Raw genomic sequence first — 26,303 nt, 5'->3', positions numbered from 1 at the left:
CTGTATCTTTCTGCAGGCCAGATTTACCATCAAGACTAAATGCCCACTTTATCTCTCCTGCTGAAATTATGCATTAACACTTGATGTTTCCTCACACCATACAACTTCTAGCCTAAGATAAAATGGGATTTTTCCAAGTCAAGGAGAATTCATGAAAAGCCATGGTACTGCAGTCTGAGTTCCTGTTGGCTTTAGCTCCTCCCACCAACATACAGGATGGACTCTGGGAGAGGGGTGTGAGGGCAGCAAGAAGAAGAAGGACATATGCTTAACCATGTTGCAAAAAAGGAGACAAGTGGAACGGGCGTAGTCTTTGAAGGCTTTCCCTAAATAAAACAATCACAATTCAAATGCTGGACTGTTAATAGAATAAACCCCACTGTAGCTGGGAGATCAAGAACAGTAACTTGGAGATGCAGCTAGGAAACCCTGGGAAATAATTTGCAGACCAGGACACCTGAATATGAGGAAATGCTTTCACTCAGTGGGCCGGTAAACGGACAGCCCTTCCTTGCTCAGATCACTGAGGATCTGGTGCAAGATGCAGGTGGTAAAGGCTGCTGCTGCTGCTAAGTCACTTCTGTCTGACTCTGTGCGACCCCATAGACGGCAGCCCACCAGGCTCCCCTGTCCCTGGGATCCTCCAGGCAAGAACACTGGAGTGGGTTGCCATTTCCTTCTCCAATGCATGAAAGTGAAAAGTGAAAGTGAAGTCGCTCAGTCGTATCCGACTCTTCGTGACCCCATGGACTGCAGCCCACCAGGCTCCTCTGTCCATGGGATTTTCCAGGCAAGAGTACTGGAGTGGGGTGCCATCGCCTTCTCCGTGGTATAGGCTACCCTAGGGTAAATGCAGGCCTGGGCTCAAGACACCAGTGAGCTGAATCCTACCAGCCTGTGATCTCCTCCAGGGCATGGACTGTTGTTTTATCCAACTTATGTCTCTGGAGCATAGCATGAGGCAGAGAAACCCATGCAGAAAAGGTTTGTTGAGAGAATGTATCCATTTAAGATGAGTTTCTGAGTACTAGAGTTCAGCCAGAGGACAATTTACATGGTAAGCAAAGGGGAGAGGCATGGAGTAAGTGCCCGCATCAGTAACTTTCCTTTCCTGATCTCTGGGGATAACTGGACATACACATCAAGGCACTGGCTCCTGCCCTGTGGAACACTGTGGGTTGTTAATTGTATGCCCTGCCTGTATGCCTCAACTGGCACTCACACTCTGACACTGATTCACGCATATACAGATGCAAAACACAGCAGCATGTTACTAAGAGGCCCTCTTAACAAAATAGTGTAACAGATGTTAAGCTAAGAACCTGCCCTTAATGAAGGTGTCAGCTGCAGCCTCTGAGATCTGAATCCACCTTCTCATCCTCTGTACAATACTCTTTCCCTGGTCTCTACTCCAAAAGACTATTGACCAGGTCACCTGTAGTACTCAGCAACTGTCTTTTCTGGACTGTTGGGTAGACTCTAGCTTTGACTTTTCAGTAGCTTTGAGAAAAGTCTAAGTACCCTTTTGCTGACATTCTTCCTGTGAGGTGATCTTCTCCAGAACTCCTTTTTTAAAAAGTTAGAGGTTGGGTGGGATCCCTCTGGGAAAGGCCACACTTTGGGCTGACTCCCTCACTACCTGCTTCCCGTGCACGAGAGAGCATTTGAGACTCTTGTTGTACTGATGGAGAAGAGGAAGGAGAGGGAAAAAGAGGGCGGAAAAGGGAGGCCTTTACTCATTTCTGTCTTTCGACCTTTCAGGAATTCTTGTTCTAGGGATAAATCTGACTCCATATTGGATCTGTTTTTGTTTTTAAACTTTAACATCTGTATTCTATTGTGTTTGCTATGAGTTAAGAATGTTGTCTAGAACCTGAAATATATAAAGTAGCCCACTCTCAAGGCTCTGGCCTCTAAAGGCATAACACTTTTCCATTCATTTAGAGACAAAAAGTTGCAGAACAGACAATAACATGTGTCATGTTTGAGTTTATAGAAACACTGTGACCAAACCTACATGGACAGCTGCAAGAACAAAGGATTCCAGAACCAAGAAGTTTGTGCCAACCAAGAACACCCTCTTCCCTTTTAGTATTAAGGGAGCCTAAATCCTAACTCAGGGAAGATGGTTCTTTGGGACAGGAGTCACCATCTTCTTTGTCGGCTGGCTTTCTGAATAAAGTTGCTATTCCTTGCCCCCGTGCCTCATCTCTTAATTTACTGTCATGTTGTGTGGCAAGCAGTATGAGCTTGGACACAGTAACACTCTGAGAACATAATCTTTGTGGCAGTTCACTCATTTTCCTAACCTACCTTCCAGCCTGCTGCTGCTGTTGCTGCTAAGTCACTTCAGTCGTGTCCGACTCTGTGCGACCCCATAGACGGCAGCCCACCAGGCTCCTCTGTCCCTGGGATTCTCCAGGCAAGAATACTGGAGTGGGTTGCCATCCAATAGGGCAGTTATATATAAATTATTAATATACAAAGAGCATACAGTAAATGCTCAATAACTCCCAATTAACTTCAGTTTTCTATTAATACACATACTTTTTGTGGTTTTCAAAAACAGTTTTTCAGAGTGTGAGTTAAACTAGTTTGTTTCTCTGCTTGAACCCTATTCTTCACCCATAATTCTAATAAAGGTTCTAGCTGCTATTTCTGAATACAACCTACAATACAAACAAAAAAGACAAGTCAAAGATAAATGAAGTGTCAAGTGTCGGCACTGCTTCTAGCTCCTCCTTTGACACCCAACCACGAAATAGACAACTGGGTTTCAGTCCCTGCTCTGCCCTGTCTGGCCAAGTGATTGGGGAATTTGATGCCCTTCTCCAGATATCAAACAAACATTTCATTTTCTGTTTGTGAAATCGTTTTAAAGAATGCATGGACTAAAATTAGCACAGACTCCATTTTTTCTTCCTTCGTCTCTTTTGGCCTCCTTCCTAAAGGATCTTTATTAACGTCCACCAAGCCCATCCTCCTACACAGGTCCCTGGGCATGCACCTGGCAGAGGAAGAACATTTCTGCCTGTGGTCCTCTTTTTTGCCCTTGTCTTTGTGAATTACATCCCTGAAACATCATGTCCCTTCCCCGATGGACTTGACAGTGAAGGAGCTGAAGACAACCATAGGAGATGGCCTAAGGGTCACTAGCCTCATTTCTGCCTCCCTCCCTGAAAACCTCCTCTGAGGGATCACCTTGCTGAGTGCTGATAAGCATCATAGTCATCTCTCTCACAGCTGGCCACTAAAACCAGACTACAACTCACTGCACTATCTTTCCAGTTAGGAATCACGCTGTGTTTGGTGTTACTGAAGGCCTTGTGCTGCTATTGCTGCTAAGTCACCTCAGTCGTGTCCAACCCTGTGCAACCCCAGAGACGGCAGCCCACGAGGCTCCTCTGTCCCTGGGATTCTCCAGGCAAGAACACTGGAGTGGGTTGCCATTTCCTTCTCCAATGCATGAAAGTGAAAAGTGAAAGTGAAGTCGCTCAGCCACGTCTGACTCTTAGCGACCCCATGGACTGGAGCCTACCAGGCTCCTTCGTCCATGGTATTTTCCAGGCGAGAGTACTGGAGTGGGGTGCCATTGCCTTCTCCGAAGGCCTTGTAGACACTTAGAGTTAAAAACAAGGTCATAAATCACATCAGAAATTAAAAAAAAAATTGGGTATAATTTTTTTAAAGTGTGAACATCTGCATATAATTTAAATGTCCTCCAGGAAAAAAACAGAAGGCAAACAACAAGAACTCCATAACGTGAGTGAAGCATTTTCCTGCCAGGTGGAAACCTGAGTGGAACAGGCAGTCCCAGGTTCCTCTCTTTTGGTAGTGAGTCTGGCCACTAGTGGTTTGCTTCTGATTTTGAGTTGAGAGGAGCTGGAGGGGAGACCTTACCTGTACTCAAAGACCTGAACAGTATGTGAGCCAGGTCAGCTTCTCTTCTGGAGGACCCCAGGTGGGTTGTCTTTAGGACTACCACGCTTACTAGTCCTAATAAAAGGGAAACTTCTCAGAACCACGGGAACTGCCAAGAGACCAGAGCTGGTCAGCTGGCCTGGTCTCCCCAGGTTGATCTGGTCCCAGGGGAAACTCCAGGGAAACAGTCAACAGACAAAGCAGGTGCCAGAGAGAAAGCGCTGCCAAATGGTTATGCCAGCCACCTGGGAAGGGACTGGCCTCTGCACCCAGATGTGGAATAACTGCATGTTTCTGCAACATCTGATGGACAAAGTCCAAGCTTGTCCGATTAGTATTTTGGGAGCAGTTTTCCCACAGCAGCCACCACTCTTTCTTTAAATACCACTGGAATAATCTTTTAACTATTTCTGTTCTTTTTTTCCTGTATGTCATTCCAGATTTATGTTACTGATATCTATCCATCCATCTGTCCTTTATCAGAGGAGAAGGCAATGGCAACCCACTCCAGTACTCTTGCCTGGAAAATCCCATGGACGGAGGAGCCTGGTAGGCTGCAGTCCATGGGGTCGCTAAGAGTCAGACACGACTGAACGACTTCACTTTCACTTTTCACTTTCATGCATTGGAGAAGGAAATGGCAACCCACTCCAGTGTTCTTGCCTGGAGAATCCCAGGGACGGGGGAGTCTAGTGGGCTGCTGTTTATGGGGTCGCACAGAGTCGGACACGACTGAAGCAACTTAGCAGCAGCAGCAGCAGCATCCTTTATCAGAATCTACTAATTGCGCTTTCTATTTGATAGAAAAATTCTTAAAGATGTGTCAAACTCTTAAAAAAAAAAAATAGGCACTCGAGTGTCTATCTAGGAAGCATGGATGAAGAACAGATGACAGGATTTTCCCAAAGATTTAATTAGGTAGAATTGTTACACTGTAAAGCCATGTGACATGAATCCTGTGTGTGTCTGAGGAGGGTCTGAGAGACCCACTGCTCTATTTGGTGGGGAGTCATGTGGGAATACATGCTGACTAGGGGCCCCACTCACCTTTACTCTTCTGCCCACCTCACGTCTCCTGGCCTGGAAGCAGCTAGTGGTACAGGAGCTCAATGTCCACTGCTTGGTCATAGAGAAAATGCTGTATCCTTCTCCCTGAACATCTGGCTGCCTTTTCCCATTTGCCCAACTAATCAGTAGAGCCTGCTGGTCAACAGCAAAATGTACCCTAAAAAGATACATCAATTCTAATGTAGGGGCTTCAAACTTCAGGTCCTTTTAAACTGAGCTTTTCATTATTCAGAACAGCTTGCTGTTGCTTTTCCATGACTGTCATTTTGGCCAAACAACTTTAACTGGGCCTAAAACCCAAAACAACGCCATCTAGCTGCGTGAAGGTAGCATTGACTACGGCAGCATCTTGGCTGGCGTACAGCTCTCTTCTCAATGAGGAGGATCCCAGGGACAGGCTCCACTTCCTGACTCTGGAAGCTGGGGCCCCAACACTGTACTGACCTCCCCTGTGTCACCACTTGTCTGCTGCTGTGACCTGTCACTAGGCGGTCCCTGCCAGCAGCGTTGGGCTGGCTCTTAGACCCACCAGAAGAGGCTTTCCTAATCCACCTGTACACACTTCTGGCTCACTATCTTCATAGAGTAGTGTTTGTATGTTCAGGAGTGACCTTTACAAGAGCACATCCTCTTTGCTCCAAAAATCGGAGCCATTAGCACAATACTTCCCCTTTCAGAAAGCAGAGTTTTAAGTCTTTTGTTGAAAGAGATCAGAATGAACTCACATATCCTTCACAGGCTCTTCTAGGGGGAGGAGGTCAGAGCTAACCCAGTTAGGCTGTTACGTGCCAGGAAAAAATGTTTCACAATCCCGAACTTCCTGTTGCACCCAATTAGGCTATGGAATCACTTTCTGATTGTCGGCATATTCTAAATATTATCAACCTCTTCTGACAAGTTAACCTGCAACAGGAAACTCAACAGACAGAGTATATTCCACACTGCGTTATCTTTATTAGATATATTTCGTCCCCAAGGTTTATATAAAGCCCAGTGACTCACCATCCATACATTTGGTTTGGCTGATTTGGTTTATACATTTTGTTACTGTGGGTGGAAAGCAACGTTACAGAGAGTTGATTTGTGCTTGAATTTTTTGCTGAAAGTTTGATCGTGAAAATTACTAATTTCTAAATTGAAGATCAGGATAAAACTGAATTAAAATGAAATGTAAATCTAGATGTGTCTGGAGGTTATAATCCTGACCCTGTATCACAAACATGGGTTTTATTCCCCCACATTGAGCACAGCCTTTAAGGATTCATCATTGCACAAAACTAAGCTATACATAATATCTAAGCTCTTATGAAACATCATTAATTATGATTTGTTTCTATAATAAACAAAATAATCTAGCAGTACAGATACAGGTTTTAAATGCTACAAGAAGAAATGGAATATAACGAAAGAGATGTAATGAGTAATCTACCTCTGATTCTAACATATTCTTTCCTGTTGCCTTATAAGCTATATTAGGAACCCCCGGAGACAGGGCAAGACACTGTAGGAATATGTTTGATATATAGTTGGATTAAATAACAACCTAATATATCAAACATATCACACAGAGGCCTGCAGAAAGGCATCCAGGTCTGACTGAGCTGAGAATGGGGCACAGCATTGCAAGCTGCAGCCACGTGGGGGTGGGGTGGGGAGGGCGCCACTGTGGCACCTCCGTTACCTGTCTGTGGAGCACAGGAGTGTCTGCAGGTATGGAAACGGCGCCATCAGCGGGATCCTAGGCACACGCACCTGGGCTCACCGACATTCTCATTTTGCCTTTATACCATCTTCCCAAGCAAACGGTGGATCCAAAGATGCCAATTTGTTACTTGTGTCTGGGTGATTCCCGGTAAAAAGAGATGCTTACATTTTTAAGGGCCCAAGCTGGGAATATACCAGGAATCATCTTTACAAAGTCTGGATCATTCTGTTTTTAAAACAGGCAACCTGGGAATGTGGTGGGCAAAGCAACGGAGACGAAAACACTGCCCATCCCCCAAACTCCCTCAAAGCAGTGGAGCTGCTTCCCAGGGACAGAAGCAAAGCACATTCACCCAGTCTTGGGTGCCTGGGGTTTTATGTAGTTACCAGGGGCAGAGGTATGGCAGGAATGGCCTACTTACAGAACCCTGAGGATTTGGAATTGATTGACTTCCATTTTGGAAGGGGATGGGAAGAATTGGTTGGTCTCAAAAGACTGATTGATTATGATGTCAGATTGGGATCTTTTTTTTTAAACTGGGGAGAAATTCCTTCTTGAAGTCAAGAAAGATATTTTATTTCATGCAGGCATTAACCACAGAGGAGATGGCATTCCCAGACAGGCACAGAATCTGGTCTTGGGTGATGGGTTCTTCAGAATGGTTTTATAGATAACACAATCCATGTGGTGGGAACCTTTGTAACTGGCTGGAGTGAGATTTTTAATCATTTTAAAGATTCAGGAAGGGCCAGATACTCCTTCATATGAAGACGGGAGTGACACAGTGTAGGTACCCCCAAGGAAGGGACTCAAATCAACACTTATGTCAACTGTGACCCTGGCTTTCCTTATAAATCCACACTGTAAACAGAAAGGCTGGGTGATCCTGGGGCAGCGGGGGAACGCGCACTGGCCCAGTTCAGCAGTCATCACTAACTTTTTAAGTGCTATTATTTTTAAAACATTGTCTTATGAAATTTTAAGACATAGACCCTCCCACCACCCCAGTCCCACCATCATTCTTACACATTCCTCACCTGTCTCCTTCACTCACAAGTGTTTCTTTTAACAGAGTTGTGATCATACTGAGTACATGACTCCACATCCTGTTTTCTTTTCACTTAATATTATGCCAGGAGCACCTTCTTCATGCTACACAGACTGATCATCCATTATTCTGAACAGCTACATACTCGTCCTTCAAGGAGACACTCAGGGTCACCTCCAAATTCTTGCTGCTTTGAATAGGATGAAAGGAGCAACTCTCTCATGCACACAAGACTTTTATCCTCTCTGGATTTCCTCCTCTGGACAGATTCCCAGAGGTGGGATTAATGGCTCAAAGGGTATGGGTAAACCAAAAACATACCCCATGGGACTGCACCAGAGTTCCTGATACTAGGTAGGCCAAGAGGACTGGAACAGGCTAAACTGCCACCTGGAGCCCACACAATGCTGCTTCTAGCTTGGTCGAGGTCACCTGACTCTGGCAAGTAATTTGCCTCTGATTCCGCATCCCTAGAGCAGGGATGCTAATGATGCTGCCTGGTGGACTTGTAAGGACCAGATGAGTCAATCTATGTAAAATACCTAGAAGATTGACTAGCATGTGCTTGGTACTCAATCAGTGTGAGTTTTTTTTTTTTTTTTTAAGCTAAGGCCATAAGCTCATGGATCCATGGAATAACTTTTGTTTCAGACATTTCCTAGGAGGTAGTAGATAAAAGTTCCAGAAGTGTATTTTTGGTGATAGTGATATTACTAAGTCTTATGACATGTCAGACACTATTTCTAAATTATCTAATATGTTATATTAATAATCCCATGGGGTAGGAACTCTAATGACCTTGTTTTTCAGATCAAGAATCATGAGATAAATCAAGAGCTGGACAGAGGGGAAGCAGAATTGAGAGCAGACAGAGCTCGGGAAGATCCTGCCGAAGGACAACAGGACTGGGGTTGAGACAGCAGCTCTTAGAGCTTGGGAAGTGCTGGGGTAAATTAACGCCAGGCTGATTCTCCAGGAGAAAGAGCAACTGACACGGCTGCAGCGCTAGCAGACAGAAGCTTTCCCCAGAGGACAGCAAAGTATGTGGCAAATCAGAGAAGGAAAAGGAAAATGAATTAAGTTTAAGCCTCAAAATCGCAGTTAATGGCTGCCTGCTTCTTAGCTGAAAGAAGTTTTCCACTCACACTGAACGTATTTTATAAAGCAGAAATAAAGTCAAGTCCAGAAGACGGAGCTGCCCTTACCCCTACACTTAGCTCTGAAGTTTGCAGAGAAAAACTTGGTTAAAATCTCGTATCACCTAAGACCCTCAGGTTAAGGCCAGTAAAGAGGACCTTGACAAACTCAAAAACTAGAAGCTAAAACTCTGAAGTTTTGAGTTCAGATGAGAAATTCTAAAAAAGGCCTTTACCAAAGTTAGAGTGGCAATTAGGAGACTGGCTCTAAGAATTCCAAGGTTTTAAGAAGGTTTGCAAACTTAATAGATTGACGATATGCCCATGTCTATTTTACACACATCATGAGCCCAAGAACTGCTTTTGAGCACTTTGGTGTATTTTAGTACTCAAACTCCACCCTTTGTTTTTTTTTTTTAAAGGTACACTTTTAGGCATATCTAAACTGAAGATCCAACTTTTTTTTGAGAAGAGCCAGATTTTACTTCCTAATGTATGTGGGTCCTTGGAAGGGAGGTGAGGTTATCAGCAGGGACTTGCTTGATTAGAAAGATGGCTCCCTTTGGTTCCACCATCCTCCTGGTGAAGACAGCCATGGGGGAGACGGGATTATGGTTTCTTTACAGGGTTGGGCTTTGTCCCCCAGACAGCACCAGTGCGCTGTCTTTTTACGTATTAATTGTCCTCTCTATTGCACTACCTTAAAGTATCTCTTTCTTTTAAATGACTTTCTCTTAACACATATTTATGATCTTAAGTTCTCAACATTTATCTAGATGACAACCATAGATGGAGAAAACATGCCAGTTAACCACAGTCTCCAGCATGTACTGAAAAAAGTCAGTTACTGGGTCCACTTTTGAGGTTCACATTGCTCTCTATTGATTTTTAAGGAAAGGAGAGACCCAGCATTGCTACTTTTGGTAAAAAGCATTATGGAAACCAGAAAATTACAGGGTGACAGTCTCACATTCAATTACTGGGGCTTTCTACAGAAAACATCCAATACCTGCTTCATATAATAGTGAAACAAAAATCACGATTTTTTTCAAGAAACACCTGGATTCTTCCTCTGGCTACCCAAAGGTATTTCTTGGGGTGGTTAACCTGAAAGACCCACTCTTGGGTTTTTTCCATACCCTGTAAAAAGGGGCTAGGCAGGCAGAACAGGTTTGCAGGTTACTAGTTCAAGCACAGGTAGGGACATGAGCTCCCTGCAGCCCACCTGGCTCCACTCACAGCCATCCACTGGAAGACCTGCTGACATCAGATAAGCAGCCACACATGGACACTCACTTTCGGTTTTGCTCTTGGCTTCAGCTGCTCTAACTTCTTAGCAGCAGCCTCAATGGATGCTGCAGCCCCCAGTAATTCTGTTTCTGCAATGACGGTTGGGTCTTCGGGATCCACCCACTCTGTTCCTAAAATCAGTCCAAAAAGGGTCATTCTTTGTAGCTGCGGAACTCAGAGCAGTGACTTAATTGCAAACAGTATCGGGATTTGCATGCAGGCATGCTCCATAAGCCGACCAGCTGCACTCTCCTAAGGGATGTTCTCCCCAAGCTCTCGCAGAGACCAATGGGGTGCAGTGGCTGCCTGTCTGATCCTCGCTTTCCAAACCAGTTGTACAGACAGCCCTACCACAGAAGCAGCCATCAATGTGAGCGGCAAAAATCAAGATTTTACAGACCAAGGCTAGCTTGAGTTTTACTCTGATTTGTAACTTAAAGCTCATGAATGCAAGTCAGCATCCACAGGAGAAATGAGATCATGCTGAGCACAGAGATTTGTCATTCTCTTCTGGGAACTTATCCTCATGAGTTCCCAGAAGAGGACAACCACTCCCCTCAATGCAAACAAAGGGAGATTGGTTAGAAAACCCTTCGTGGGTGAGCTGATTGCTTCCATGTTAACCATGAAGGGGTGTGTAAACAATGTACCCAGATAGCACCATTTCTAAACATGAAGTGTATTATTTAAATAAAAATAAATATTCAAAGAAAAATACAGACGAAAATGGATGGCAAGACCCTTAAGAGAGAAGTGAACAGTTCTAGATGGATTATGCCATTTATGTTGAAGCACTTAATACATAACTTGTATTATGTATGAGAAAAGACTTGTTTCAGAAGGATATTACTTTTTAAGTCTAACTCTACTTCTATTTGCCTTTAAAAACTTCCTCACTCTATTCCTCTGGCTGTCAAGAAAAGGCCTGTGTTGGCTGCACATCTTCTCTGCTCAGCTGGCTGTCCAGGCTGCCCCACAGGATGACATGTGAGAATCCGGCCTACCTTTCATGGCCTCTGCTGCCTGGATGAGCTCAGTCACGGCGCCAGCCACACGCTTGGAGAAAGCAGCCAGCTGGTGCTTAAGTTCTGGTGTTGGTTTCTGAAGAATCTGTGTGAAGAACGCGTCAGACATGTAAGGAAGATGGCAGCCATTGTGACAGGAAGCCCACTCTTGCTGGTGGATGCAGAGCTGGACCCCCTGGTTTGAAGTTGCAACTCTGTCCCTGAGTGACTTCAGAAACTTAGGGGAAACACCTAAGACTCACTGGCCTTCAGTTTCCTCACGTGAGAAATGAAAAGTTGAGGAGCAGGGGTTTTCCTAAGGTCTTTCTGACATACTTCCCTGAGACCATAAGGGAGATGAAGTTCTTAGTTGTCCTTTTGTTTGTACCTAAAACAAATCTACACACATGAAAATTACCCAAGGTGAAAGAATGCTCTGAGTGAACATGAAAGCCCAAGGCCACAGGTCATTTGGTGCTTGTGACAAAGCAAATATGGGGCCAGAAGACACGTGTGACTCAGGTGGGATCTTGGAGGGAAAAATCCCCAAGAGGAGGGCTGTTCCTAAAAGGACAACTCATTTCCAGGGTTCTGACTGCAAGCTCTCCTGGGAGAAGTCCTACAGACTTTCCTTCTTTTAAACCTAGCTTCAAGCGGCTTTAAACTTGCTTTTTTTTTTCTTTTTTTATGGTGTTAAAAAACATCCTAAAAAATAACCCTAATCCAATTTAAAGGACATCCTCAGCTGATTTCTTCCCAAATTAATTCAAGAACAGAACTGTGAAATAGATGAGCACTCCCTACCATCCTTCCCCCATGGATTTACATCTGACTTACACCATCTTCTTCCTCCCTAATCTTGAAATTTCCTTCTTTCAATATTCTTTTCTGCATCTCTTACCCATGCTTTACAGGGGTCATGCTGAGATTTAGAAATGCTCAGACATTCAGGAGGAAAGCACCACTCCTGATGACTATGGACAGTTTTGGAGCCTCTGAGCAGTAGACAAAGCATGGGCTTTGGCTTTGTCAAACCTGTGGTTCAAACCTGGCTTCACCTGCTCCTGGTTTGTGACAATGGGCAGATTACTAACCCCCCTCAGAACCTGTTTTCTTATTTGTAAAACTGTAATAATGTTTACTCCTTAGGAGTGGCATAAACATCAAACGGAATCACACACAAGAAGTATCTTGCACAATGCCTGGAACTAAGTAGGCATTCATGAAACGTTAAATTCCCTTTTTGGTGTCCTATACCCTTTTCACATGGCCAGGAATTGTACTCTTTCTCATGAGTTTGGAAAATATTTCTTTTGAATCCAAAAACTATAAGAGAATTTTAAGAGAAGCTTGGTGAAAAATCTGGGGTTGGGAGAGTTAACAGGGTTACACATTGACCCAGACATACCAGTGCACAGAAGACATTATGCTTGAACTGATCAGTCACAGATTCTGGAACATCACTTCCCAGGCCTCTATCCCTACCCTCCTTCCTCTGGCACTCTTCTAAATGTTATATTTGTTACTGTTCTGAGTTCAGCTGTTCTGTTTTTCTCATTTCCTCACCCTAGGACCTACCTACACATGTCACCATGCAGATATTAACCCAGTACAAACCTGTGAATGACTGAACAAATAAATGAAGTACAATTGTCTTTGTTTATAAATAACATGAACGTCTATGTAAAAATTTTTAAGGCATTTGTTAAAAAAAATAAAGGAAAAAAAGGTAAAATAAGTGAGTTTATTAGCAAGGTCACAAGATATAAGGTCAATCTACAAACACCAATTATATTTCTACATATTACCAGTGAGTAAAAAAAAATTTTCACTGTCAATATGCTACTACATATTAGGAGTGAGAATTAAATTTTTTTGAAAAGCAATACCATTTATAGTAGCATAAAAATTATGAAATACCTGTTAAATTTGATAACAAATGTGCAAGATGTGGATGCTAAAACTATATTGTTGAAAATATTAAAGAAAACCCACATAAATGGATAGATATAGTATATTCATTGATTAGAAGATTATTAAGATATCAATTGTTCTCAGATATCTCCATGATCCTAGCCAAAATCCCAACAAGATTTTTTTTTAAAAGATACTGACAAGATGATTCTAAGTTGCATGTAAAATGCAAAGGACCTAGAACAGCTAAACCATTTTGAAAAAGAACAAAGTTACAAGTCTTATAATATCTGATTTTGAGACTCATGATCAAGTTGTAGTAGTGATCAAGACAACATGATATTGTACAGACATACAGATCAACGGAGCAGGAGAGAGTCCAGAACTAGATTCTGTCAGCCATATTGGTTGACTGATTGAGAACAGGATAATTGTGTCAACAAATGATGCTGGAACGATTGGATAGCCATAGGTAAGAAAATGAACCTGACCCTTTCCTCACACTACATGCATACATGAACTAGAAATGGAGTAGAAAGCTGACTGTAAGAATGAAAACTGCAGAACACAGGAAAATAACCTTAGTGATCTTAGCTTCTTAAATAGGGGACAGAACACATAAATTATGCTTTAAAACTTTAAAAAGCAGGAACCTGCAAGTTTGTCTTAGAACCTTAAAAACATTACGCTGCATGAAAGAAGCCAGTTACAAAAGACCACACGCTGTATGATTGTGTTTATATGCAATGACCGAAATACGCAATTCATCAGTTCAGTTCAGTCGCTCACTTGTGTCCTACTCTTTGCGACCCCATGAATCGCAGCACACCAGGCCTCCCTGTCCATCACCAACTCCCGGAGTTCACTCAGACTCACGTCCATCGAGTTGGTGATGCCATCCAGCCATCTCATCCTCTGTCGTCCCCTTTTCCTCCTGCCCCCATCCCTCCCAGCATCAGAGTCTTTTCCAATGAGTCAACTCTGAGGCATAAAAAAGATCAGTGTTGGTCTTGGGCTAGGAGTGGGGCTGAAGGGAATGAGGAGGGCTAAAGAGCATGAGGTCTCTTTTTGGGAAGAAGAAAATGTTCTAAAATTATTATTATGGCCATAGTTGTACAACTCTTAAATACAGTGAAAATCAAGGAACTGTATGACTTAACTGGAAAAGTTTGTCATATGCCAATTATATTTCAATAAGGTCGTTAACAAGAAGAGAATTAACTAGGCAGCCAAATGAAAGAAGAAAGCGAGGAAGCTGGTAGTAAAGTATGTCACTCCAGAATGTGCCTCTTTGGCATACAGATTGCTTTCAGTTGGTTATTTTGAGAAAAATCAGACACAGGAGATGCTCTGAAAACAGGGAAGTTACCCTTTGAAAGGGAAATACACATTTATAAAAGAAACCTCCTTCTCTGTACCAGTAAGAGAAGGCTGACTCAAAATCACAAGAGAATGCTGTCAATGAAGACGGCTCTGACTTGGACTTCTCCAGTAGTGTAATGGATAAGAATCTGCCTGCTAATGCAGGGGACATGGATTCGATCCCTCTTCTGGGAAGATCCCATAGGCCCAGAGCAACTAAAACCATGGGCCACAACTGCTGAGCCTGTGCTCTAGAGCTCACCAGCCACGACTACTGAGCCTGCACTTTATAGAGAAGCCACCGAAACGAGAAACCCATGCACCACAATAAAGAGTAGCCCCTGCTTGCAGCAACTAGACAAAGACCACGCAAAGCAACAAGGACCCAGTACAGTCCAACAAGAAAAAAACGCTCCGACTTAAATCTGCTAACAATCTTAACCCTCATTAACCCTGCTTTTCCTGACCACCTGCTCCAACTAGCCTCTTCGCACCATAAACACCTTTCCCTTTTTTTTTTTTTGCTTAAAGGCAGTATATAATCGGGTGGCTTAGGCCAGTTTGTGAATTACTCATTTTTCTCCTGGGTAGCTTCCATTTATCCATGGGGTACACATGTGAATAAAATTTTGTTTGTTGTTCTCTGGTTAATCTGTCATACTATATGCGATCTCAGGCAAGAACTCAGAGCAGAAGGAAAATTATTTTTCTTCCCCCACACTGGGATATAATCCTGAAAATAACTTGATAACCTTGGTGAACAATCTGCCTGCAATGCAGGAGATCCAGGTTTGATCCCTGGGTCAGGAAGATCCCCTGGAGAAAGAAATGGCAACCCATTCCCATATTTTTGCCTGGAGAATCCCCATGGACAGAGGAGCCTGGCAGACTACAGTCCATGGGGTTGCAAAGTTGGACACGACTGAGTGACTAACACACACTTGCAAACAAACATTCAGTTCTTCCTAAATGTTTAATATTTTAGATATAAGACATATCTTAGTTGCACTTTCATTTTTACTCAAGTTCTATCTGCACTTTTTTGTTTTTGGTCTACATTGCTGTAATTTTTTTCCTTTTAAATATACATTTGTCTCCCGCTGCCAGACACTGTTGGATTTCCTTGGTGGCTCAGATGATAAACAATCTGCCTGCAATGCAGTAGACCTGCGTTCAATCCCTCAGTTGGGAAGATCCCCTTTGGCTTCTCGCTCCCCTCTAGTATGCACTGTGCATCTGCATTATACGTTAACAGATCTGCCCAAGAAATAGCTGCTCAACCATAAAGATCAATTTTTCTTCTTCTGATGTCGCCATGTAACTCCTTAGAAGATAAAATTCCTTTCTCAATCCTGTAAGGGGTCACAATGACCCACTATTCACACCATGTTCATGCAGACTTCTTTGGTGAACTTTACGTACAATGTCAACATACCATTTCCCTTAAAGATAGAGATGGATGCAGAGTAGATTGTTTAGACAATCTGAGGAGATACTGGGCCACACCTAATGAAAGTTCTCAGCTTAAATACTTACAACCTTATTAATGCTACCAGCATTAATAATTACTTGTATTCTGCCTATTTTACAAGATTATTGTTTCTTGCATTACCAAATGTGTGACTGAGCTTCAGATAAAACTAATAATGACTAGGTGAATTGAAACGACTGACCAAATATATAGTGCAAGGACATCAATGACTGTAACAGTGTAACTCATGATATCGGAAGAAGAAACAAGAGGGAACTGAATCCTGGACCATAACAGACTAGTAAGACCGGTGGTCCAGAGGCCTCTGGTTACTGTTAACAGGGCCTGGTCCTATAACAGCACATTGAGTGGCCTATCAACAAAATCCTGGCCTGACCTGTGAATGAGCATTTCTAGTGCAGTGGCACAAATTGGTCACAAAATGCCTTCCAATCTCTGGTTGCAATTAAAACTGAAAGGGAAAGGAGTGTAAAATAAAGAATGTTGCCCCCCCATCCAGGCCTGTAAGGATTAAGTCATTCTCCACTAAGTTACTGACCTATAATACATCCTCAAAGAAATTTAGGGCAAGGATGAGGCCTTTTGTGCTCCAGGAAAACCGACTGAACTGGTCCTAAGAGAAATAGATATTTTTAAGAGATTTTAAAAATGAACCTGAATTCTTACATCTTGTACTGTGAAAGCACTTTAACTAAGATGTCTATTTCTAGTGACTAGCAGCAAGCTTCTCCTGAGATGAGTGCTTAATTGTATGTAGTCTCTTTGCTAAAACCACATATATACTGATGCCTGCCTTCTCACTTTTCTCTTCAAAACAGTTCTCAGAGCTCTCTGAGAGACTGTCTCCCAGGATATAATCCTCAGGTTCACTCAAATAAAAGTTTTCATTTCTTTCTTTGATTGACTATTAATGTATTTCACCGACATGACAAAGAACTCATGCCTAGAAAATATAAAGAACTCTAATCAATAAGACAAAAACCCAATTAAAAAGGGCAAAAGATCTGAACAGAGATCATCTGAGAAGATATACAGAAGGCAAACCGGTACATAAAAGATATTCCATGTTGTAAATTAAAACCGCAGTAGACTTCTCTGGTAGTCCAGTGGCTGGGACTCCATGTGCCCAGTACAGGGGGCCAGGGTTCAATCCCTGGTCAGGGAACTAGATCTCACATGCCGAAACTAAGACCTGGTGCAGCCAAAATATATAAATATTAAAAAGAAACCACAATAAGATACCACTTCATACCCACTAGAATGGATAAAATTGAAAAGACTGACCATTCTAAGGGCTCACAAAGATGTGGAGAAATGGGAACTCTCATATATTGCTAGTGGAAATAACCACTTTACAAAAGAATTTAGTAGTTTCCTAAGAAGTTAAAAATACACCCATACTATGATACAAATACTCCATTTTAATATATTTATCCAAGAGAATGAAAACATATAGGCAAAAACACATATATAGGATGCTCTTAGCAGCTTTATTTTTAACAATCAAACCTGGAAACAACCCAAGTATCCATCAACAGGGAAACAGATTAGAGAACACCATGTAACAATAAAAGGGGTGAAATTACTGCTACACATAAGAATGTGGATGGAATTGAATACACTGATGCTGAGTGAAAGAAGCTAGACAAAGAGTATACACTAGAGGATTACTTTTATATAAAAGTCTGGAAAGTGTAAGCAAATCTATAATAACAAAATGCAGATCAGTGGCTGCCTGGCAGTTTTGAAGAGTAATAGATATACTCATTGTTTTGGTTGTGGTGATGTTTTCACAGATGTATTCAAATATCAGCACTCAAACGGTAAACTTCAAATATGTGTTTATTGTATGCTAGCTATGCCTCAATAAAGCTGAAACAAAAGTGAAGGGTGTGGTAGGGAGATTCACTTAAATCATCCAACTGGAGTGGTGAAAGACTTCTGTCGTTAAAAGAACCTTGATGGAAAGAGAAAACCACTTCTGTATACACTCTGGCTCTAAGAAAGGGAATGGCTCTGACAACAAAGCACGCTATTTAGACAAGGCAGAGCAATGGAGGTCTATTTTTATTCTGCAATTAAGTCAACATGATTTCTAATAGCAGGAAACAGAACAGAATTAAAGTGCAGCTAGTGAAAGTGAGGGTAATTTTAACCTTGTCAAAGAGCTCATATTGTGGGTTAGCAGCAATATTGAACTGTGGTCACTGCAGAGGCCAATTGGCTGTCTCTCATCCTGCAGTAGAAGTCCTCCACGACAAACCAGCTAACAACAAATGCAGAAGGCCAAAACTGCTCAAACAGGCACAGCTAAAGCTGCATAAAGTAGCTCCCAGGGCAGCAGGACAGGGTTCTGCCTAAATTAGATCCCTCTGTTTATAGACTGATAACTGGATTCTCAAACAAACAAACAAATCATTCCCCAAGGAAGGGTTCTCGATTTGGAGTTTCTAAATTCCCAAAGGATGGAGCGGGGTATCTGGGAATCCTCCTAACAGTTTAAGGGACATTTGTGTTTATGTGCTGATGTTTCTCCTATGAGGGTAGAGAGATGGCAGGAAATGGGCTTTTACCTAATTCAGGGAGGCCCAAATCCATGAAAGGTTAAGAAAGCTGAAATCATGATAGTTATTCGTGCCTCAATAGAGAAAAAAAAGGAGAATGGTATTGGTAAAGGATATAAAATTAATTATTGAGAGTTTTTTTTTAAACAAAATAAGAATCTGAAACAAATAAGACAAAATATTAATTAACAGTTAATTATAGATGGTAGACACACAAATGTTGACATGGTTTTCTGTGTTTTAAGATTTTTTTTCTAAAGTTAAACTAAAATATAGAAATCAGCCAAAACAGGTGAGGAATCCTTGACTCTAAGATATTTGAACCGAACAAGCCAAAGCAGGATACCTTCTCCCACATTTTCGTGTGTCTAAATTTAAGAAAAACAGCCCCTAAAGAAGATAGCTGAACTTCTCTGGACCACTTGAAAGTGATCTCAGTTTATTCCTCTAAATTGCCAGACACTTTATCCAAGTGAGGAGGAGGGGAGGATGGGGAGTATGGTGTGTGTGTGTGAATCTCTAGTTTTCACTGCTTTTTAATTCACCACTCTCAAATAGCTTATCTTAGTATTCTTTCCCTCTACCCGAAAGGTAATTTCCAAATAAATCTAATGTCTTCTCTGAATTTGCAATTTGGCTTTCTTTATCTGACTCTAAGTTCCCTCAGAAGTGAACACTAGTGTCTATGTCTGTGCATTTCCATTTTCTTCATTTCTTCTTGGGTTGGGGCATCACCAGCTCTGTCCTAAGCAGTCTTATGGCTCATGGTCCTCTCATGTGGAGGGCTTCCCTGGTGGCTCAAGTAGTGAAGAACCTGCCTGCAGTGCAGATGTGGGCTCTATCCCTGGGTTAGGAAGATCCTGTGGAGGAGGAAATTGCAACCCACACCAGTATTCTTGGCTGGGAAACGGACAGAGGGGCCTGGCGGGCTGTGGTTCATGGGGTCACAAAGAGTGGGACATGACTGAGCAACGAAGCACGCACGCCTCTCATGAGGAACAATCTTCCTCATACTTAGCATCGTATTAGCCCAGATTTCTTTCAAATCTGTTTGGAGAAGGAGTGAGGGCACATGAGGTGAAATGTGAGCTTATTTTCAGCTGCAGGACCAAGGAAACTACCACTGTCTGCAGCTTGGAGGTCGGAACGCTGTCACAGAGGTTCCACCGCTTTCAGTCAGGAACTCGTATTTTTCATGTTTATGATAATGAACATTATTATCTGGATGTTTCCTTCCTGTATTTTTATTGGAAAATATCCTTTATGGAATACGTGCAAGTCTCTAAAGAAACAAAAATATATGAGCTAATTTTTTAAAACAAATATTTGATGTGATTTCATTCTTATCTTCTTGGACATTAGAACCATCAGCACTTGTCACCATAAATAGGCAATAACATCCTTCTTGCAAAACATGAGACCAATTCTGTACGCTGTAAAAAAAGTTTTCATGTCATCTAGCTTTTTTTCCTATTAGTGATTTCAAATTAGCACCAGCGTTTTTCACACCGTAAATCTCAAAACAACTATGGGGAAACAGGACATTTATACTTCTGCTTTACTTATGGGTTACAATGATAATAATTGTATAGAAAAATAAAAAGAAATTCAGGTGGCAGGCTTCTAACAGACACATCGACCACCACACAATCAACCAAATTAGGTTTGAAAACATAAGGTTTCAGAGTCCTGTTTCTTTAGCAAATATCAGGAAGAACTCATAACAGAAACACCGGGGAAGCATAGCTAGCTGTAAGGTGCAGTGGTGCTCGTGGGTCCATGAAAAGAAGCGAGTGGTCGCTCCCCTATTGCCAACCTCTGGCTTCACATGAAACCTCCCTGTGGAATGTGTCCTTCCTGTTCCAGAAGAACCTGCTGATTATCACTAGGGCTGATGCCTGACAGTCCTTGTGTCTGTGCTAAGGCACTTTAGTTGTGTCTGACTCTTTGTGACCCTATGGACCGTAGCCCTCCAGGCTCTGCTGTCCATGGGATTCTCCAGGCAGGAATATTGGCATGGATCGCCATGCCCTCCTCCAGGGGATCTTCCCGACTCTGGGACTGAACACGCGTCTCTTACGTTTCCTGCGTTGGCAGGTGGGCTGTTTACCACTAGCGTCGCCTGGGAAGTCCGACACAGCCATTAAGTGGCCATAAAGCTGGGGTCTCTGAGTGTGTGGCCTGGGAACGGCTCCTAGGTCTTCCCTCACATTCACTGACACCCAGAATCCTGGGCTTCTTCTTGAGCAAAGAGGCCGACCATTCCCCTGGCCCCCACCCCCAGGAGGCCTGTCTTCTGCCACTAACACACGGCGTGCAGGGAGAGGAGCTGAGGAGACAGGAAGCGCCTTGGTGGATGCCGCATCTGGTTCCCAGGTACTGGGAGAGGGGCTACAGGTGGCTTGAGGTCAAGGAGGGGACCCTATGAGGGCTCCCTTTTCCTTCTCCCTTGGGAGAAACTTCTCAAAACAAGTGCAGGTACCTGTCCTTCCTCATGCAGACAGAACTCACCTGGGACTAGGGGGGAAGGAAACTCGACATCGTCACTGTTTGCCTTGAAGTCTGCTGCATCGTTCCATGCAGCTTCATGGATTTGGCAAAGACGCCACTGCAGGTGGGTCCCAATGCAGTAACATTCTCGTTAAATGGTTCACCAAGAGCAAAGGTGTGCAGGGGCCTGGACCTACTAATCCTGAGTCAGTTGTCAGTGCAACACAGATATGGACATAGGAGTGGGAAAAAATATGGATTAACCAAGAAACGGACCTGGAGGAAACAGGTGAAGTGAGGATCCCTCCTGTGAGTAATAGGAAGATGCCAGAATTGTGGTGCTGGAGAAGACTCTTGAGAATCTCTTAGATAGCAAGGAGATCAAATCAGTCAATCCTAAAGGAAATCAACTCTGAATATTCATCAGAAGGACTGATAATGAAGCTGAAGCTCCAATAATATGGCCACCTGATGCAAGGAGCCGACTCACTGGAAAAGACCCTGATGCTGGGAAAGACAGGGCAGAAGTAGAAGGGGCAGCAGAGGAAGAGATGGTTGGATGGCATCACTGACTCAATGGACATGAATTTGAGCAAACTCCAGGAGATAGCAGAGGACAGAGGAGCCTGGCGTGCTGCAATCCATGGGGTCACAAAGAGTAGGACACAGCAACTCAACAACAAGGAAGTATTAAACAACAGAGACAGAAATCAAAGCATAGGAGAGACAAGGAGAAACGGGGGGTCAGGGGAGAGCCCCACTTAGGAAGCAAGGTGGGCACTATTGCTGTAGCCCCGCACCTCCACTCAGCCAGGACGGGTACCTTCCAGAAGTATTTCAAATAAGTGTGCAGCAGGTGTAAGCTCAGCCAGTGCCCTGGCCTCCCCACAGTCTCACTTAATCCTGAATAAGCTGCCTGTCTAACATCTGAGCAAACTCAAGCCCAGAAATGGCAGTTGTGGAGCTAGTTTCTTGGCAGAGCCTGAATTTGAATTCGAGGGTTCTGAACCTTAGCCTAAGACTGTTTCTACTATGCTTTCTAATGCTTGGACATAACAAGATTCCATGTGTCCAGAACAGATCGTCTCATCCAGAAAATGATATCTTTTGGAAGCCTTACTGGCTTCATTCTCTTTACACTGAATTTCCTGCTAAGTGTGCTCATGGGCTGAAAACTTCAGTCCCAACACAGAGAGCTGGTTTGGCTGAGGGAGGCTCGTGCCTGCAAACGCTGACTGACCAAGATGTTCTCACCTGGCTCACAAGCAATATACTGGCTTCTACTCACAAGTATTCAGGCTTTGGGAGCCCAATGTGAGGAACCCCAGACTGGTCACTCTAACAAAAGATGCACTTTTGTACTGACCACAGTTACTGGTGGCTCAGTGGTAAAGAATCTGCCTGCCCGTGCAGGAGACGTGGGTTCGATCTCTGGGTCAGGAAGATCTCCTGGAGAAGAAAATGGCAACCCACTCCAGTTTTCTTGCCTGGAAAATCCTATGGACAGAGGAGCCTGGTAGGCTACAGTCCATGGAGTTCCAAAGAGTTGGACATGACTTAACAAAATGACTGAACAATAACAGTTACCTGGGTGAAGAATGTAAGCAATGCTCCCTTAGAAAACCAAAAATGCTTAACATCAGAGGGAAATTTAAGGTGAAGAGAAGGCACTGAAATGCTAGGATGGGGACAGCTGAGAATAGTAAGTAGGACATGGTCCCAGGTCTCCCATTAGTAGCTGGTAACCTCAACCAGGAGGCCAAACATCTTTGAGTCTTGGATCCTTCCTTTGCCCTGTGAGCCGCATGTGGTTGCATGAAAAGAGAAAAATTTCAATGCCCAGAGAATCAAAAGGCTTGACAGTCTTTGAGGTACATGTGTTGTATATCTGAAAGTGATGGATCTTTTTTTTTTTTTTTTTAGGTTTGGGAAGAAGCAAAAGTATTGAAGGGAGGGGAGCTACCGTTAAGTCTCTCCTGGGGTGTTGTTTATGACTCCTGAACAAGCTCTGTTCCTGACCTCCCCCAGTCCTTTTGGATTTGAATGGCACCTCTCTTCAGTCTACACCTGTATCTTGTGAGTTGGAGCAGTGAATTGTGAGACGCTTTTTGGCTCAATCTAGTCCGAGCCTTGCAAGTGGAGCTTGCATGAAGCTCTAAGTGGGATTTTCCCAAGGAAAGGATGCTTAGCTCCTCCCCAGCCCCAGCGCTGCCTACGCCCCTCCTTACCACCAAGACGTGCTCCAGGAGGTCCAGGTAGCCGAGGGTGCACTCCGTCCCATACCGCAAGGCTCTGGTGCGCACCTCCTCACTGACGTCAGGGTGGAAGGAAGCTTGCTGGAGAAAGAAAGGAAGGTCACCTTAAGACAGGAAGAACCAGGAGGCAAGTGGACCAGGCGGCCACGTGGTGCTGTATGTCCTACCTGTTTCCACTTTAGGTTCTCTGACAAGTTTGTGTCTGGCTTTTTCCAGTGCCAGGGGCCAGACAAAAGCAAGTGAATCTGGCCTCTTTTTTCTTCCTTTCTCATCATGCCGATGCTCACATCTTTTATTGAAAGGAAGAAATTCCTCACTCTGACCAGACCACACTGCAGTCATAGCCAGTCTCCTGACCGGGCCCACTGGCTCCTGGGAACCTTCAGAGAGTGAGCTCCCCAGCACCGTCAAGGTGCCATAAATAACTCACATTATACATGTCGAGATAAGCCAACCAGGACATACGGTTAACACAGCATCTGGCCCCCCTTCTTTTTGTACTTGTGACCTGCTGACTTGAGTTACTCAAGAAATATCGTTTCACATGGCACGTCCATTCACAGGGCCACCAGATGAACCACATAACATCCAGTGATGTTTGAATTTTGAATAAACAATGAAAACTTTTAGTCTAAGTATGGGGCACCCTGGTATGGTTTTTTTATTTTTTTGCTCAGTCTGGCAATCCTACCCATTTAGCCTTTCCTGCTATAACTTCACTCTGGAAAGAACTCCAAGGGGCTTACAAGAATACAAAAAACAGAAAACTGCAAAAAAAAAAAAAAAATCACAAGTCAGGACAAACACAAATCATGCATTAGGATAAAAGGTCAAGGCAGAAGGGGAAGAGTGACCTGTCTCCATGCTTCCTCGTGTCAAATCCTTTTTCCCAGGGATTGGGGGCTATTTGGAGAATACCTGGGATTTCTCCTCACCTGCCCCCCAATTTGAGTGGCCAGCATCTATCATTTATGAGCCTGGTTTTATTCATCTGAGAACTAACAGGCCAGGCCTTTAACTCCTTCCACACTTTCATCAGCCTTGCTCCCCCATGTCTCCAAGCGTGAGGACAGAGCCCAGGTCTGGTTCAGCGGGGAAGACAAGGGCTACGATGCTCCTCTGGTAGGTAGTGCGCAAGACCCTCATTGAGAGCTGTGTGGGTGCTGATGATCACTGCTGGTCATCACTTGCTGGTGCCTCTAACTTGACAAAACCCTTGGGGAAAGCAACCTAGCAATAACTAGAAAGTCACACCATTTGACCCACTACTTCTGGGGGTTTTGCCTAAGGATATTATCCAAAGCATAGAAAAATACCCAAAGATGCCCAAAGATGTTCACTGAAGTTGATGATTAAGCAAAGTGCAGATAATCTAAATAGCTGATGGTAGGGGAAAGAGTATATTCATTAACAATGTATTTCATGCTCATTAAAGAATCAGTTAAAATGACTTACAGTAACAAAGAAACAGTCATGTAATGTTAATTGTAATTGGAGGTATGAAGTTTTGTCTGATAAAGACATATGAACATGAAAGCACGCTCAGAAAGAAATACACACTGGAATTAACTGGGGGTGCAGGGAAGTCTGTGTCCCCACTGGAGCAACTAATGTAATCCTCCGTGTCTGGTAAGATGAGTCAATATGGGTTGTACCCCACTTCTGTTTCTGCTCTAGCTGCCCTGCTCAGACCCAAAGGTGGTGTTCAAACACAGCCATGTAGCCCTCTGCTTGGCACAGAATTGTTCCTTCTTGGCCCACCAACTGGCATGCCTAGTTTTCTATCTATTTACTGCACACCTTTTCTGGAAAGCTGTCTCATTTCCTTTCTGCAAGGGATGGGAGATACCAGAGACCACAGGAAACGTAGGCATCTGTAAGTCCTGTCCTGAGAGGAGTCTCCGGGCTTAGCAGTGACCCTTGTCATCCAGTCTGGTGTTGGCATGTGAGCTCTGGCTGAAAATCAGGATGGCTTGAGCCAGGGAGAGATCATAATGAAGAGTCAGGGCTAGGCCATTGGCACCTGTACTTTAATCCTTAACCTCTTCCCCTGGAGATGGGAACACAGGGGAGGAAAATCAGAGCTGTCTTCCATTTCACATCTGTAACACGGAGACAGAGGTTCCTGTTCACCATGGTGACCTTGATCTCTGTGACTGGGAGGCCACGAGGAGCAGAAAGAGACGGGACCGGAGCTCAGAGGGTACGATCTCAGTTCTGGTTCTGATTGTATGACCTTGGTCATGCCACATCACCTCTCCAATCAAATAAGGAGAATTCCTAATTAGAAGAATTCCCTTACCCTACCCATCTAGGATCGATTCTAAAACTATGAGGTGCTCTGCATGTGAACCGTGGTGGTGCTCACTAGCCATATCTGGCTGGCAAATACTGCAGTGATGGAGGTTATAACCCAAACAGAATGATCACTTCTGCCAGGGTAGATCCCATTGAGTGCATCAAAACTGTACCTGGGAGACTTCCCCGGTGGTCCAGTGGTTAAGAATGTGCCTTGCAATGTAGGGGACGTGGGTTTGATCCCGGGTCAGGAAACTAAGATCCCACATGCCAAGATGTCAAGGGGCACTTACACCCTGATGCCACAGCTGCTGAGCCCACACGCCACAACTAGAGTCTGCATGTCGCGAGGAAAGATCCCTCGTGACTCGACTAAGATCCAACACAACCAAATAAATAAAAGAAATAACATAATAAAACTACACTTGGGGCCTGAGGAGAGAAACTGCCTGGCCCAGCACACGTGGGACTCGTGACAGCGGCCCCACCCTCTTGTCACCCTCTTCTCCTCCCACCTCCCCTCCCCCGCACCCCGGGGTCCAGGAAATGCAGTGTTGTTCCCCACACCCAGCCTTCCAGCCTGACTGCCTTGCCCTGCCTCTGCCCAGGGACACCAGCCCATCCATCCCTGCTGAGGAACAGGAGAAGCCATCGTCGGACCCTGCACCAGCTCTCTCCACAACTCACTTCACCACAGAGAAGGGCCTGTTCCCAAGGACCCCAAGGTGCAACAGCTGCTTTTCCCCTTCTGTGGTT

The 26,303-nt window shown here is 43.9% G+C and overlaps 1 protein-coding gene across 12 annotated transcripts in view; it reads right to left on the bottom strand.

The window, feature by feature from the left end:
• Positions 1-26,303, bottom strand: part of TLN2 (talin 2) — a 499,482-nt gene that overhangs the window by 11,455 nt on the left and 461,724 nt on the right. For all 12 annotated transcript variants that reach the window (XM_010840783.1, XM_010840793.1, XM_010840795.1 and 9 more), the window contains 3 exons: positions 23,223-23,330; positions 11,173-11,278; positions 10,175-10,299 (listed from right to left, as the gene is read on the bottom strand). In XM_010840783.1, coding sequence (XP_010839085.1) covers positions 10,175-10,299; positions 11,173-11,278; positions 23,223-23,330 — 339 coding nt within the window. The remainder of the gene's footprint in view (positions 1-10,174; positions 10,300-11,172; positions 11,279-23,222; positions 23,331-26,303) is intronic.

Source organism: Bison bison, unplaced genomic scaffold, assembly GCF_000754665.1.
Source record: "Bison bison bison isolate TAMUID 2011002044 unplaced genomic scaffold, Bison_UMD1.0 scf7180017864146, whole genome shotgun sequence".
NCBI classification, from domain to species: Eukaryota; Metazoa; Chordata; class Mammalia; order Artiodactyla; family Bovidae; genus Bison; species Bison bison.
The sequence above is the reverse complement of the archived record's forward strand: the minus strand, read 5'-3'. Positions and strand labels throughout refer to the sequence as shown.